General features: G+C 42.1%; 1 protein-coding gene and 1 long non-coding RNA gene across 4 annotated transcripts in view; one reads left to right on the top strand and one right to left on the bottom strand.

The window, feature by feature from the left end:
• NRK (Nik related kinase) overlaps positions 1–14,032 on the top strand; it is a 137,357-nt gene that overhangs the window by 52,306 nt on the left and 71,019 nt on the right. For all 3 annotated transcript variants that reach the window (XM_075007906.1, XM_075007905.1, XM_075007907.1), the window contains 5 exons: positions 3,548–3,673; positions 4,264–4,374; positions 6,995–7,085; positions 9,522–9,652; positions 12,508–12,562. In XM_075007906.1, the coding sequence (XP_074864007.1) occupies positions 3,548–3,673; positions 4,264–4,374; positions 6,995–7,085; positions 9,522–9,652; positions 12,508–12,562 (514 nt within the window). The remainder of the gene's footprint in view (positions 1–3,547; positions 3,674–4,263; positions 4,375–6,994; positions 7,086–9,521; positions 9,653–12,507; positions 12,563–14,032) is intronic.
• Positions 6,607–14,032, bottom strand: part of LOC142020229 (uncharacterized) — a 91,719-nt gene continuing 84,293 nt past the window's right edge. Inside the window, exon 3 of the long non-coding RNA XR_012647314.1 lies at positions 6,607–6,779. This is a non-coding gene — a long non-coding RNA (uncharacterized LOC142020229). The remainder of the gene's footprint in view (positions 6,780–14,032) is intronic.

The raw sequence follows: 14,032 nt of genomic DNA, 5'->3' as shown, positions 1-14,032 counted from the left end.
ATTTAAATCTAAAGCTAATACAGGAGCCATAACAGTCGTACAATCTGCTGGCAGTGTGTATCAGTCTCTCATCTTGTTTCCTCTTGAGGTTAGAGGTGTGTGCTGCTGTACCTACCAGATAGGGCCACATTTTTCAGAAATAGCCTTTGGACACGAGCCTGTAATTTTGTGCAGGCAGTCATCTGTGCCCAGAAATAACTCGGTTTGTGTGGGGAAACAGCAGCAGTGCCTGCACGCTTGAGAGTGACTTTTATTTCTTTGCCAGTGCAATTTACTAGCACAGTTCAAGGCTCTTTGGAAATGTGGCCCGTCACAGGATTAACAGGGAGATTAAGACTGGAATCGTGAATGTGTGGATGCATCCAGCCATTGAGGCTTCTTCTCAATGACTCGTCTACAAAGGGCCTGATATCGCCCTTTTTGCTCTTGTCTCTGAATACCTCACAGTCTTCAATATATTTATCCTCACAACATCCAAGCAGCAGAGCAAGCAGTTAAACCTAGGCCTCTGAGTTCCCAAACCAGCCCCCTGTGTCCAGACTCATTCATGGTCTCTCATCCTTTGATACTTCATTAGAAGCTCCTACTATTCTACCACTTTCCAGTGACTAGCGTAGGTCTTACCCAAGAAAGCTCATTCCCTAATAAATGGTGGCAGAGAGATAGCTGTGTTAGCCTTTATTCTATCAAAACAAAAAAGCAGTCGTGTAGCACTTTAAAGACTAACAAAATAATTTATTAACAAATTAAATTAATAATAAATAAATTATTTTGTTAGTCTTTAAAGTGCTACATGACTGATTTTTCTTTAATAAACAGAATTAAATATAATAATCCAGTCTCTGAGGGGAGAGAGGGTCAGAGCTTATGGCCAGAAGGGAACACCATATACTCAGTCACCTGCCATTGAGCACCACCCTCACCTCAACCCCAGGCACCAGAGCGAGACCAAACCTTTATAGCTCCAGGAGACTGAACTGTCGTGTGCCACTGATGGAGAACAGGCAGGACTGAGGTGCACCAGTGCCTGACGCTCCTGTAAAGGGAGGAAATTAAATGAAATATACCCTGATGATCCTGGCAACTGACTTGCTCCCCATGGTGCCGAGGAAGGTGCTAAAAGCCCAAAGTTGCCTGCCAGTCCGACTTGGGAGGCATGCCTTTTCGGCCCCAACTTTGCCCAGGATTATAAATTCAGTCATTAAACATCATTTGTTCCTATCTGTATGTCTCTGAGCAGAGCATTTGAAAGGCCAGGCCCTCTGCCATGGGGCAAGGAGGTTTATCCTCTGACTTCCCTTTCCACCTAGCTGGTTCCAGTGCTGGTGTTGACCAGAATCCCAAAAGAAAGCAAAGCTCCTGCTCCCTGTTTGCATCCTTGTGAATGCTGGGAAAGAGCTTGCAATAGGAAGGATGGTCAGGACTCTGGCTCCACAGAGTTTGCAAATTTCTTATTCTCAGTTGTTTGTGTAAATCGCCCTCCCCCACTGCTACATGGCTCAAGATGGCGGCCAGGCCTGGAGAGAGTACTCTGACCTTCCAGGGATGTGCAGCAAACTCTAGTGTTTGCTGCCTCAGAGACTCTGTGAGGAAATCTGAGTCATCTAGAATTTCTCCTGGTGGCTGCAGCAGTTAAGCCCAGCTCCTCTTCACCCTCTTCAGTTGTGCTAGATTGTACCCATGTGCTCCCAACCCAAGCTGAGCGTGCTCCCTTCCCTTTTCATTGCCAGCATAAGGCAGATGAACTACTTGGGATACCATGTGCAGCATGAGAGCCCTGTGTTCAGAGAGCAGCTGTTTGAATACTTCAGCGTGGATTTTGCTTTGAGTGGAGCCCTTTTATGCTCTGCATTTCCTCAAGCTTAAAACGATTATTTTTTCTGCATTTTTTGGTCTGGCAGAATTTCTTCTTTGAGTTAATGTCACTGCGTAACCGCATGGCCAGTGTGTGTTTGTTGGGAATGCTTTTTGGTATTTTATACTCAGAGATGGGCCACTTCTAGGACTTCTGAAGGGGGTTTGATTCTATCCTATCATTCCTCCAAGTGTATGACCCTGCCCCCATACAGCAGGTATAGAACAAGGTCATCGTTTTTGTGAGACATTTGTGCTCACGCTTGATGGAATGCTTTAATGGCAAGGCTACCGGAAAACTGTGGGAAAGGGCAGAAAAATGTCCTGTAAGTGCCAGCCATTTTTCTCTTCCAACAGACCATTTTTTCATCAGTCTTAAGTGCCAGGATGTTTTGCAACAAAAGGTAAACTAATTATAAGTCTTGTTTGCCTTCGTTTAGCTGATACAGGTAGACAGATCCTCAGTTACATGTTCATGGTGATGTGGCGTTCCCTTCCTGGAAAAGCAGGCAGCTAAATCCCTGTGCATTTAACCTGGAACATCGTACCATCTCTTGAGAGTGCTAACACAGACAGCTGGGTCCATAAAGAAGTCTGCCAATCAGAGATGGGAACATCCCAGTTGGCTAGTTTTAAAGGAGCCTGGATTCTCTCTTGGATCTGAGATTTTGGTCCTTCAAGAAGGATACTCACTGGGACGAGACCCCAGAATTATTGAATTCATTGTGCTGGTGCTATTTATTTGTGTAGTGGTCAATGTACCCTCTAATTTTTTCCATCCATGTATGGACTAAATGTATGTGCACAGGTGCAAATGCGCACCACCAGTAGAAACATCTACCACCTGTACCCGCTCTACTGAACAGCTGGATGGCACCTGAATCTCTCCTTGATGGCTGCCCGAGCACTCTGCTTACAGGGAACACCGGTAGTGGTACCACCCCAGAGTCCTCACCAAAGATCAGAGCCCCACTGTGCTAAGGGCTGTACAAGCACAGAGCAGCCAATGGCCTGTGCCACAAAAAGTTTGCAACCTAAGCATAAGACAAATGATACCAGGTAGACGTGACAGGCAAATAGGGGATAAAATGGAGCCAATACTCCTCAGTGTGATAGGCAGTAATTCGTGCACACCAGTTCCCTGCACTGTTGTCCAGTTTTCTGTAGGTAATTCTGTAGTCTACTGAACTAACCGCAAAATGAGGGGAAAGGAGCCATTTCCAGTCCTGGTGAATTCCTTTGTGGCCAGGGGCAGTCACTTCCCTTCTCTTGGTTTCAGTCTCCCAGCAGCAGTAGAAAGAAGTTTATCAATTCTTTGGGGATATCAGGACCGTGGATTAGTGGATGTACGTTCTGTGATTTTTGTCTAAAAATGATAAATTTTGCCGTGACTAAATTACTGTAAATGTAACCCACTTGTAAAGTGAGCAGTCAGTTCCCAGCGCATACAGGATACTAGTCTGTTACATCCACAATGAGACAGGTGTGGCTGGTTAGTTCAGGCTGTAACTGCTAGTGATTTCAGTGCCAGGTTAATCCCTAGGATGTCAGTCTCTATTCCACTGTTTTAAGAGCTTGCTCCTAAGATTGAGGGAGGGCCTAGCCCTTGATTTCAAAGAAATGGGAATTAAATGAATAATGAAATGATCAGTACGTTGTCATCCTGACTGTGTTGTACTCTCTCTTGTTACAGAATGAGGAGGAAGAAATCAAACTGGAAATAAATATGTTAAAGAAATATTCTCATCACCGGAATATTGCAACCTATTATGGAGCATTTGTAAAGCAGAGCCCTGCAGGCCAGGATGATCAGCTCTGGGTAAGTGTTTGAATCCCATCTGTGTTCATCAGATAACCCTGGGGCGTGGGTGGGGGAAAAAGTTCCTTTGCTGTTAAAAATCAGTGGGAACATTGGTGGCATGGCCCTTTAAGACTCCTAGGTAGTCAAAACACAAAATTATTTTGTAGATCCATATCCTTTATTTTTTCCCCAAAACACAGAACTCCTTTTTTCCATGTTGAAAATGTAAATTGAAAAACTATGATTTCAGTTTTCCTGATTTTGATATTTTCCTTTTACATTCCCTCCCCATTTTGTGCTGCCTTTTATAGTTTTTTTTTTTCATCGCCTATTATCAATGGCAAAATGGGGGAAAAAAACCAAAAAGAACAGTTAAAATGGGCAGAAGAAGGAAAAATAAATACCAAAAATGTTCAGCAAGAATATTTGTGATTTTTTTTTCAAAATCAGTTCTTTCTGAAAAATGTGAAGCAAAAATATTTTCTTAATGTTCTCAAAATTCTCCCCTCTCTGTTTTTATAGTGAAGCCTAACTTTGACAGACTGGAACTTGCAGAGGGTTTTTAAATGCGGGGGATGTGTTAAGAATATATGTTTGCCTCTCTGCAGTTGGTGATGGAATATTGTGGAGCTGGCTCTGTGACAGATTTGGTAAAGAAGACGAAAGGTAACTGTTTCAAGGAGGACTGGATTGCATATATCTGCAGAGAGGTTCTCAGGGTGAGTCTTGTTCACAGAGTTTGCTCCTTCCTGCTTTTATAAGAATGGCCATACTGGGTCATACCAAAGGTCCATTTAGCCCAGGATCCTGTCTTCTAATAGTGGCTAGTGCTAGGTATCCCAGGGAGAATTAACAGAACATGGAGTCATAAAGTAATTCATCCTCTGAACTCACTCTAAGCTTCTGTCAAAGAGAGGACAGGGACATTATCTTTGTCTGCCATTGATAGGCCTGTCCACCATGCATATATCTATGTATTTATTGAGCCCTGTTACCATCTTGGTCTTCATGCCATGGCAAAAAGTTGCACAGGTGACTGTGTGTTTTGTGAAGAAATACTTCTTTTTATTTCTTTTAAACCTGTTGCCTACTAATTTCATTTGGTGTTCCCTAGTTCTTGTGTTCTGAGAAGGAGTAAATAACACTTCCTCATCTACTTTCTCCATGCCAGTCATGATTTTATAGTCCACATTCATACCCTTCTTAGTCACTCTTTTCCAACTTGAACGTGCCCCATCTTCTGAATCTCTCCTCATACCAAATCCATTTCATACTCCCAAAAAGTTTTGTTGCCTTTTTCTGAATCTTTTCTAATTCCGGTATATTTTTGAGATGTTGAGACCACACCTGCATGCAGTATTCCAGGTATGGGCCTACCATGGAGTTATAGAGAAGCAATAAAATAATTTCTGCCTTGTTTTCCATCCCTTTCTTGCTGATGGCCAACATTCTGTTTACTAGTTTCATTGCTTCTGCACATCGAGTGGATGATTACAGAGAACTATCCCCAGTGCCTCCAAGCTCCTTTCTTGGGTGGTAACAACTAGTTTAGAACCCATCATTTTATATTTATAGCTGGGATTATGCTTTCAATGTGCATTACTTTGCATTTATCACCATTAAAGTTCATCTGCCATTTTGTTGCCCAGTCATCCATTTTGAGAGATCCTCTTGTAGCTCTTCATAGGCTGCCTGGGACTTACCAGTCTGAAGTAGTGTTGTACCACCTGCTTGCCACTTCACTGTTTACCCCTTTTTCCAGATCATTCATGAATATGTTAAATAGGACTGGTCCCAGCACAGATCCCTGGGAAACACCATTATTTACCTCTCTCAATTCTGAAAACTGACTATTTATACCTTCCTTTTTTTCCCTATCTCTTAACCAGTTACCATTCCATGAGGAGACCTTCCCTCTTATCCCATAGCAGCTTACTTTGTTTAAGAGCGTTTGGAGAGGTACCTTGTCAAAGGCTTTCTGAAAATCTAAGTACACTACATCCACTGGATCTCCCTTGCTAACATGTTTGTTGGCCCCCTCAAAAATTCTATCTAGATTGGTGAGTCACGATTTCCCTTTATAGAAACCATGTTGACTCTGCCCCTGTTTCACAGTGTGAAGATTTTCCTGTCATAACTTCAAGGTGTGGCACCAATTCTGCTTTAGTATCACTGAAAGAGGTTGTCTCAAGTTACTTCATTGGCTCAGTCTTCGTTCTTTGCTACTCTTTTCTCCTGGGTTGTACAGAAACTGAATCAGTTTGTAACGTGAACAGTCACATTGTCAATGGAGGCATAAAAACCTCGCTTCCATCCTCATCAGATGGGTAGTTGAGTAGAAGATGGGCTTGTATGCAGGTACTCACTGTTCTTAACCAAACGCAGGAAAGCTCATCACGAAATAAATCATTTTGTTAGTCTTTAAAGTGCTACGTTTCTGCTGTTTTGATTTGGTGGCTACCCATGTAACTTTGTGGGCATTTATGCCATTGTATTTGCAGAGCTGTTGCATCACCTGTAGAAAATTTACTTTTCAAGAGCCCTCTTAATTTAAATCCCACAACTTAAGATAATAAACACACCTTCGTGTAGGATGAAAGGCAAGATCTACACCCATCTCCCTGTGAAACCTGAAGAAGAGCGTGTGTGGAAAGAGACTCATCAGCATATGGGGCAGGGAAAGTGTGGAAGAAATTTACATTTTGTCAGAAGCTTTTTATTTTCTTAGTCATTCCTATGAAAGAAGGCAAAGGTTTCTGGTGGGCCTTTTGCTTTTTTTCTGTATCAGTTCAATATATTCCATTATTTCTATCATAGTTTAACTACTGTTTTGAAACTAAAAATAGTCTCAGAGGGAGATGTGATCATCAGTCACTGAAGTCTGCGAGAATCTGGCTCATGACAGGATTTAATCCATTCTGGACCAGTTTTTTGTTCTTTGCACACTCCCTACCCAGCACTCTACATGGTAGGCAAACATTTTATTGTTCACACCCCAGTTTCCTGTTTTGTGTGCCTTTGATACATGCTGTAAATGGACGTCCCTCTGATTCTGAAATTGCTGCATAATGTTTCGGGGCCTCTTTTTCCTCTTGGCATCAGCATTGTTCTCCAGCTGTCAGACCTGTTGAAGGGAGAAGAAAATGAAGCCCATTGTTGCTTTCTTCTGTTATTGCTAAAGCTGAATCAATGAACGGATTGCAGCCAATCACAGCTAAAACTTTTATTCACATTTCTCCGTTAATAATAGCCAGAAGAAAGCAAACAATTATCGTAGGACAAAAATTCAAACGCTTTGAAACTAATAGAAAAAAGCTAGAGCCATGTTGTTTCTTGCAGGGTTTGGCACATCTTCATATTAACCACGTTATTCACCGAGATATTAAAGGACAGAACGTTCTCTTAACAGAAAATGCAGAAGTAAAGCTAGGTAAGTCTTCCTCAATATTTTTTTCTAGAAACCTGTTAGTTAAAGAGATGCCGAGGTTTCCAAGTTAACCTGGAAAGGATATCTCTCATATTTGTCACTCTTGGGTTATTAAATGTAATTGTAAAGACTTACACTTATATGCTTCCTTTCACACAGAAGGATCCCAAAGGTAGGCTTTATGCATGGGAATTGCTTTCCTCATTTGAAACAAAACCCTTCCAATAGAACCAAATTCAGAACCTGTTTGATAGTCCACAGCAGAGCAATGTTAGGCCGAAGAACCAAATTCACAATGTAGAAAATTATCCCTCTCCTTTCTCCCCAGATCACTTGGCTGAGATAATATCTGTCACTGGGGCAGCTTCTACCAGTGAAAGAGAGAGGCTTTTGAGCTTACAGAGAACTCTCCTTTAGCCAAAACACTTCAGAAATATCCATTTTGAGCAATTATTTTTGCTAAGCCCTTTTTCTGCTAGAAGTTTAATGAAACTGAAAGTCACTGCTGAGGCCATAATGTATACTTTGCCCTTTGTAAAGAATTCCATGAAAAAGTCATTATATACCAAGAGTTTCCAGCCAAGAGTATTTGAAGCCCTTTCATTTCCACTTCCCAGGGCAGAAAAACTGTGGTATGTCATGGTGTGCCAATTGTCGACTGTTAGCTGTGTAAAAGCAAACTGTCAATAACTCAGAAAACAAATGTGGAGAGTTAGTTTTGATTTTTTTTTAAAGGACATCACAGGGGATATCAGGCAACATTTAAAGAAAGCATATCAAGAACAGTTTTTTACTCACATGGGATTTGTCTTTTGTTTTCTCTTTCTCATTGTAAACTCTCTCTTGGGAGCTCAAAAATGAAATAAAAGTTATTCTGTGTAGATTATGGAGAAGATCCTCAGTAAGGGGAAATGAGCCTAGCAGTGGCACCTGCTGAGGATACCAGCTACGTCATGAAATCCTGGCTTCATGGAAATCAGTGGGAGTTTTACCACTGACTTCAACAGAAGTGGGATTTCACGCACAGTTGGTTTCCCCCCCTCACTGCCTGACCCCAATTTGGCAAATGATCTTGTGGTACTTCTCAAAATTAGTTGGGCCTTTTTTGTTGGTTTGTTTTTCATTTTGTTTTGTTTACCACCTTTTTTTCCTGCAAACTACATAACTGGGATCTCCTTGTCTATCAAATAACGAAGCAAGTACTCAGTATTTTATGGGAGTAGACAGTAATGAAACACTTCTATAAAGTAGAAAAGCAAAACTAAAATACTCACAGAAAAATTTAGCTCAACTGTGTCCAAAACCCAAGAAGCTGGAAAACCTGAGACTTGAGAGATCCAATGTCATTCAACCACATAGGCTTTATATAAAAGACTTACATTTCACATCCAAAATACAGAGTGCTTTATGCTTCAAAGAATAGACTCCCACCCATAGTTAGATAAGCTTAATAATTTAGTGCTATAATAATTTCATGTTACACTATGGTTCCATAAAGTCTGTTTAGTAATAGCTGTACCAGATGTATGCAAATAATTTGGTTAGTTGGAGTCAAGCGTGAAAACCTGCTCATTGGTGCCATGGGTAATAATAAGGTTGTACCTTGCCTAATCTTTTTCGTCTGCTGCTTACGCTAATTGGATATTACTTTAGCTGTCCTCTAAGTAACGCTCAGCTTTATTGCTACTGATTAGTTATTGTGCAGGGTTGTTGTTGTTGTTTCATTAATACGATCTCACAGTTACTGAATGTTGGCCCTATTTATTATCTGTGCAACAATGTTTGTCAATACAACTAAAAAATCCATCTTGAGAGGCTCCTGCCCGTTTGCTTAAAAGAGCACAGCACAACATATTCCTCTTAATTCATTTAACAGATGGATACAACAGTGCACTCCTCCAGCATATTCGGAGATAGGAGTGCTGCAGAAGAAGTCTGTGAAACCATTCAGAACAAAGCAATCCATTTCTTCAGTTATGTGCTGATCTGATCCAACTTTAACAACCAGAAGCAATAGGAGAAATCTCCCGGTCACACCTGAACATTTATTTGGAGATTTTTGTTTTAACCGTTTGAAATTCTTTACCCCCTCCAATGTAGTGCTTAATGGAAGCATGTATTACATTACATTGTACGATATTATAAAGCTCCTTGGGACCAATGAACAACATTAGGGAAAAGACACACATTTAGTATCATCGTGAGAATATATTCCATAGTAGCTGTTCTGCCAAACTTACAAATTTCCTTTCAGTACTGTGTGTTATAAATAACAAAGTACTTTTGGAGTAGGTTCCATTGGAAACCAGGTATTAGGAGAGCTCAAATATGTGATGCAGTGCAGTCCTAGTATGTGCTTTCCAAGCAAAGGCAATAACATTAGTTTGTCATATGAATTCAGCACGTGGCTCATGACTTCACACTTGCTTAACTTTGCAGTGGATTTTGGGGTAAGTGCTCAACTGGATAGGACGATTGGGAGAAGAAATACGTTCATTGGAACGCCCTATTGGATGGCACCTGAAGTCATCGCTTGTGAGGAGAACCCAGACTCAACCTATGATTACAGAGTGAGTGGTGTTCGGAATCTAGAATTAATGGTAAAGTAACTGAGTGTTTGCTATTGACACCCTTTGCGAGGCTTAACCGACAGAATTGAAAAAAGGCGTCTCCCTCCCTTAAAACCACAATTGTGCGAAGAGCAGTATTTTTAATATGTGGTTTGTAATCATAAAAAAAAAGTTTCAGTATGAATTTCTTGGTGAGCGATTAACGTACAATAAAAGGGCAAAGATGTTTGGAATGAAATGTACAAAAGTATTGCTTATTCTCTGTAAACAAGACACAATCCCTGGAGGTGGCTAGGGTGAAAAGGCCTAAAAAAGAACGGTTAAGAAGCAGTGTGCCATTAACATGACTTCTAACCTCTGTGAAAGCAAATTATTTCCCTTAATGCTTATTGCATGGTAGCTGGGTAATTTTACCTAGGTATAATTTATTCGCTTAGAACAGCAAAAGACTCCTTTGCATGCGAAAGATCACTAAACATTCCCCACAATCATGCTTGTGGGTGAAAAAAGTCTAAGTGAATATATCAGCCTTGTCCTTTATGACTATCACACAGGTTTCTTGGTGAGACACCCTCTCAACTCATTCATGTCACTGTACAACTGTGAACTAAATATCCCCTTCACAGACAGAGGATTTGTTATTCTTCTAAGGCCATCTGGGCACACTGCAATTTGGACACCAAATAATAGCTGTCAAAAAATTCTCTGGCTGCTCCCCTTACTATTACAGTCTGCTGATTTGGTGCTAAAGATGCAACGTGATACTGTTTGTCAGCCTCTGGTTGAATTGAATGCCCCACGGTCGTCATTTACATATCTGTGCACACCACATAGGATAGTTTCCAAAGAATACTTTGTGCGTGACTGGCAGTTCCAAATCTTTGGGTTAGATTGGTTGCCTTCCTTTGTGTAGCTTGGCCTTGCAGCAACTATGTAACGCAAGGGTGATGGACGTTACAGCTATTACTCCAGTTGTGACCTATTCGGGGCTCGTATTATTACTTCTGCTTTCTACTGAGTCAATGAGTACGATTCTGATTTATTCCATTTTGCTGCTGTTGCAAAACAGCCTTTCACCCATTTAAAGGCTTCTTGGCATAGGACAGAAGCAGGCGCTCATCCTTTCTGCCTTATTTTCATACTATAAAATCCTTAACCCAAAGACTCAAAAAGTTTATCTGTTAGATCCTGTCTGTATCCCAACTTCTGTTCCTATTAAGTAGGTTTTCTACTGATCACTGAAGGGTATCCCTAGTTTGTGTGGTTTCTCTGCGTGGAGTAACTTACACAGTTCCTCTGCTGCCCCATTGCCCTGGCTCCAGCCAGAGTCCACAGGCTGGAGTGCTATGCTGATCAGCTGGGAGTTTCCAAAGTGCTGATTCAGACAATGTTGTTATTAAGGAGGGTGGACTGGGGCAAGTATTTATAAACGCTGCTGATATGCAAAGCAGGAAGCTGTTCTGGTAAACACATGACTTCTCACGGGTCCTGCTCTTAAAAACAAAAAAAAAAATACACCTCACCCAAAAATGCAGCTCTTTCTATTGCACTAGCCTGATTTCTCTGTACACACCTTTGCATGAGTCACAGATTGTCTGAAGCTTGCATGCATGTCCCATCATCACCAGAATCTAACTGTGCTGGGGTGGTTGGCCATCTTGTTTAGCCCTTCTTCTGAAGGACCTCTCTTTTCCTGCTTTTTCAGTCATTGGATTAAATAACACAGGATCTGATCCTGAATCCTCTCCAGCTCTTACTGAAATCCAGTGTTGTGCTCAGAATCAGGCCCACAGTCTGCAGTACAAGCCGTTTCCAGACTTGTAAAGCACTGTGGATTGGCTTGGCACTGTGTTCATTGTGAAGGTGTCATCCTAGGCCAAATCATGGTAAATGGTTTCAGAGAGGTAGCTGTGTTAGTCTGTAACTTCACAAACAAATAAGCAGCCCTGTAGCACCTTTAAGACTAGCAATTTTATTTATCCAATGAAGTGGGTCATTACCTAATAAGTAAAATTGTTAGTCTTTAAGGTGCTACAGGACTGGTGGTAGTTTTGGGGGGGGGATTTTTTGTGGGTTTTTGGGGAGGGGGCAGGGGGCAAATCAAACACTAGTAGGTGTCCATTAAGGACTTTCTGCTACATATCTCCAAGGATTTGCCTTCTGCTTGTATTTTGTCTCATTTTCTGCATAACAAAATGCTTTCAGAATTCAAGTTGTCTTTATCTTTCATATAATAATCATAGTGATTTTCCAAAAAATTATTTGGATAACTGTATCCACCTACGTAGGGTACAAACATCCACAAAAGTGAGGCGTGTCGCCAGTAGAAGCCCTGGTTACATCTTGAAAGTCTATAATATTACTCCAGATTTACACCTTTTGTGATCAGAATCTGGCCCTTATCCACCAAGTTTATGATGCCATATAATGGTCATAGTGGCAACTCCAGTGTGACCTAACAATGAAGTTTCTGTTTATGTGAATCTGAATGCATAGCTAGTTGGTGACTTGTTCATAGCTAGGCCTGGCTGCACTCTCGCTTAGGGTAGGAAAGCAGTGGGTTGAAAGTAATAGCTGGCCCGGGGGGGGTCTCACAATGCACTCTCTCTGTACAGACAAGAGAAACTGGGGTGGGGCTTCACGAGTCCCCTCTATATTCTGAAGCAAAGATGAAAGGTCTGTATTTCTAGGATGGCTATTTAAGTCCTGAATCAGCTGTTCCAAACTGCATGGGAAACGGAGCCCTTCTGACCATTAGCACATTTCCAGCAGGTTCAACAGGGAACAGAAGATATCGGTCACCAGAAAGGGAATTCGAGGCAAGTTACACTACTCACGGTCTCTTTTTTCCACAGAGTGACTTGTGGTCCCTGGGAATCACAGCTATCGAGATGGCAGAAGGTGCTCCTCGTAAGTGGTTGGGTATAGTTCTTTATTAAATTGTCTAAATTTCATGGACATGTTCTGTCATGCAAGATTAAATTCTTTCATGCTTGTCTACGGCATGTCAGCTGGGTTCAGTTCTGACTGCTACCCTCAGGTAACTAGTCATGTGACACTTTTCCTATCTCTGTGCCTTTGCTCACTCTTTTTTTTTTTCCTTTTGATTCTCTTCTTTTGTTTCTTCACTCCTTGCCTGCCTTTTGGAGAGACAGGGAAACTGTATATTTTCTTCTAGAGTGGAGGTCAGTGTCACGTCTGTGACCCTTGTCTGTGGGTAGCTACACAAGAGCAATGAAAGCTTCAGTATAAATGTGGGATAGTTTTAGTGTTAGGAAAAGAAAAAGAAAAACATCCCTTAAAAACTAGGAGTGGTCCCGCTTCCTGTTGTGGCACAACTCTTCATCCTGTAGTTCCGGATACAGGATTTCTCTAAGAGGTCAGAATAGCGGCCAGCGTCAAGAAAGAGCTGATCACCTTCATGGCATCTCACTGGGCGAATCTGCTGCTTTGGCCTGCCCGTCAAGGGGCTGACTGCCCTTTGCACTGCACCTCATGCAGTCATGCAAAGTGGAAAGGCTACTGAAGTGAAACACCATCAACTCTTTGAGTGGGAGTATTTCACCCTGGTTTGCACTGGTGCAAGTGGCTGGACGAGGTGCAGCATAATGGGGAATGGGACTGCTAGAGTTATAATTTTGGTTGGGGTCAGTGCCTTAACCACTCCTGAGTTTCACAGAGATTACACTATTCCCCCATCCCGCCCAGCCATTCTCAAGAGCTGTGGAGTGAAATCCTGCCCCCAGTAGAACCGCAAAAACACGCCAGCCACGTTTCAGTCAGTTCTGATCAGCTTCCATCATCTGCCCTCTCCTGCAATTGTCTTGCTCCTCCAGATGCTCTCGTACAGCCGCCTGGCCCCACGGTAGCCTGTTGTCATGCTTCTGGCCTGACATTTTCTTTTGACTCTTATCTACAAAAGTCAGATACTCCTGATAGAAGATACAGCTGAAGACTCCTTGTACCTAGCGCTGCTGTAGACCTGCCACCTTTTGCAAGTTACCCTTGTGCAATAGGGTAGGAGCGTGCCCAGGCATGCAAGGCAGGTGAGATCTTCTGCGGCATAAGGGTGTGAAGACACAATAGGGGTGTATGGTGATTGCATGCCAGAGGTGACCCTCTTTGTGGCCTGGGGCCTACCCTATGCGAGAGAGTGCCTGGGCTGTGCTTATCAAGCATTCAGGATATAAGTCAGGCAGGGTTCATCTGCAAGGTGGTTTTGAGTGCAACTGCTTAGCTATGGGCTGCAGTCTAGCTAGACCTGTCTTCAGGCTTGTGGGTCTTGGAGGGTGTTTCTAATGTGACAAACTTGCTCACTCCGCCCCATATTTCCTCATTGCAGTTGTGTGTGTTGATTATATTTACACCTTGGCTGGTTTT

This window comes from Carettochelys insculpta, chromosome 13, assembly GCF_033958435.1.
Source record: "Carettochelys insculpta isolate YL-2023 chromosome 13, ASM3395843v1, whole genome shotgun sequence".
NCBI lineage: Eukaryota > Metazoa > Chordata > Testudines > Carettochelyidae > Carettochelys > Carettochelys insculpta.
The sequence above is the reverse complement of the archived record's forward strand: the minus strand, read 5'-3'. Positions and strand labels throughout refer to the sequence as shown.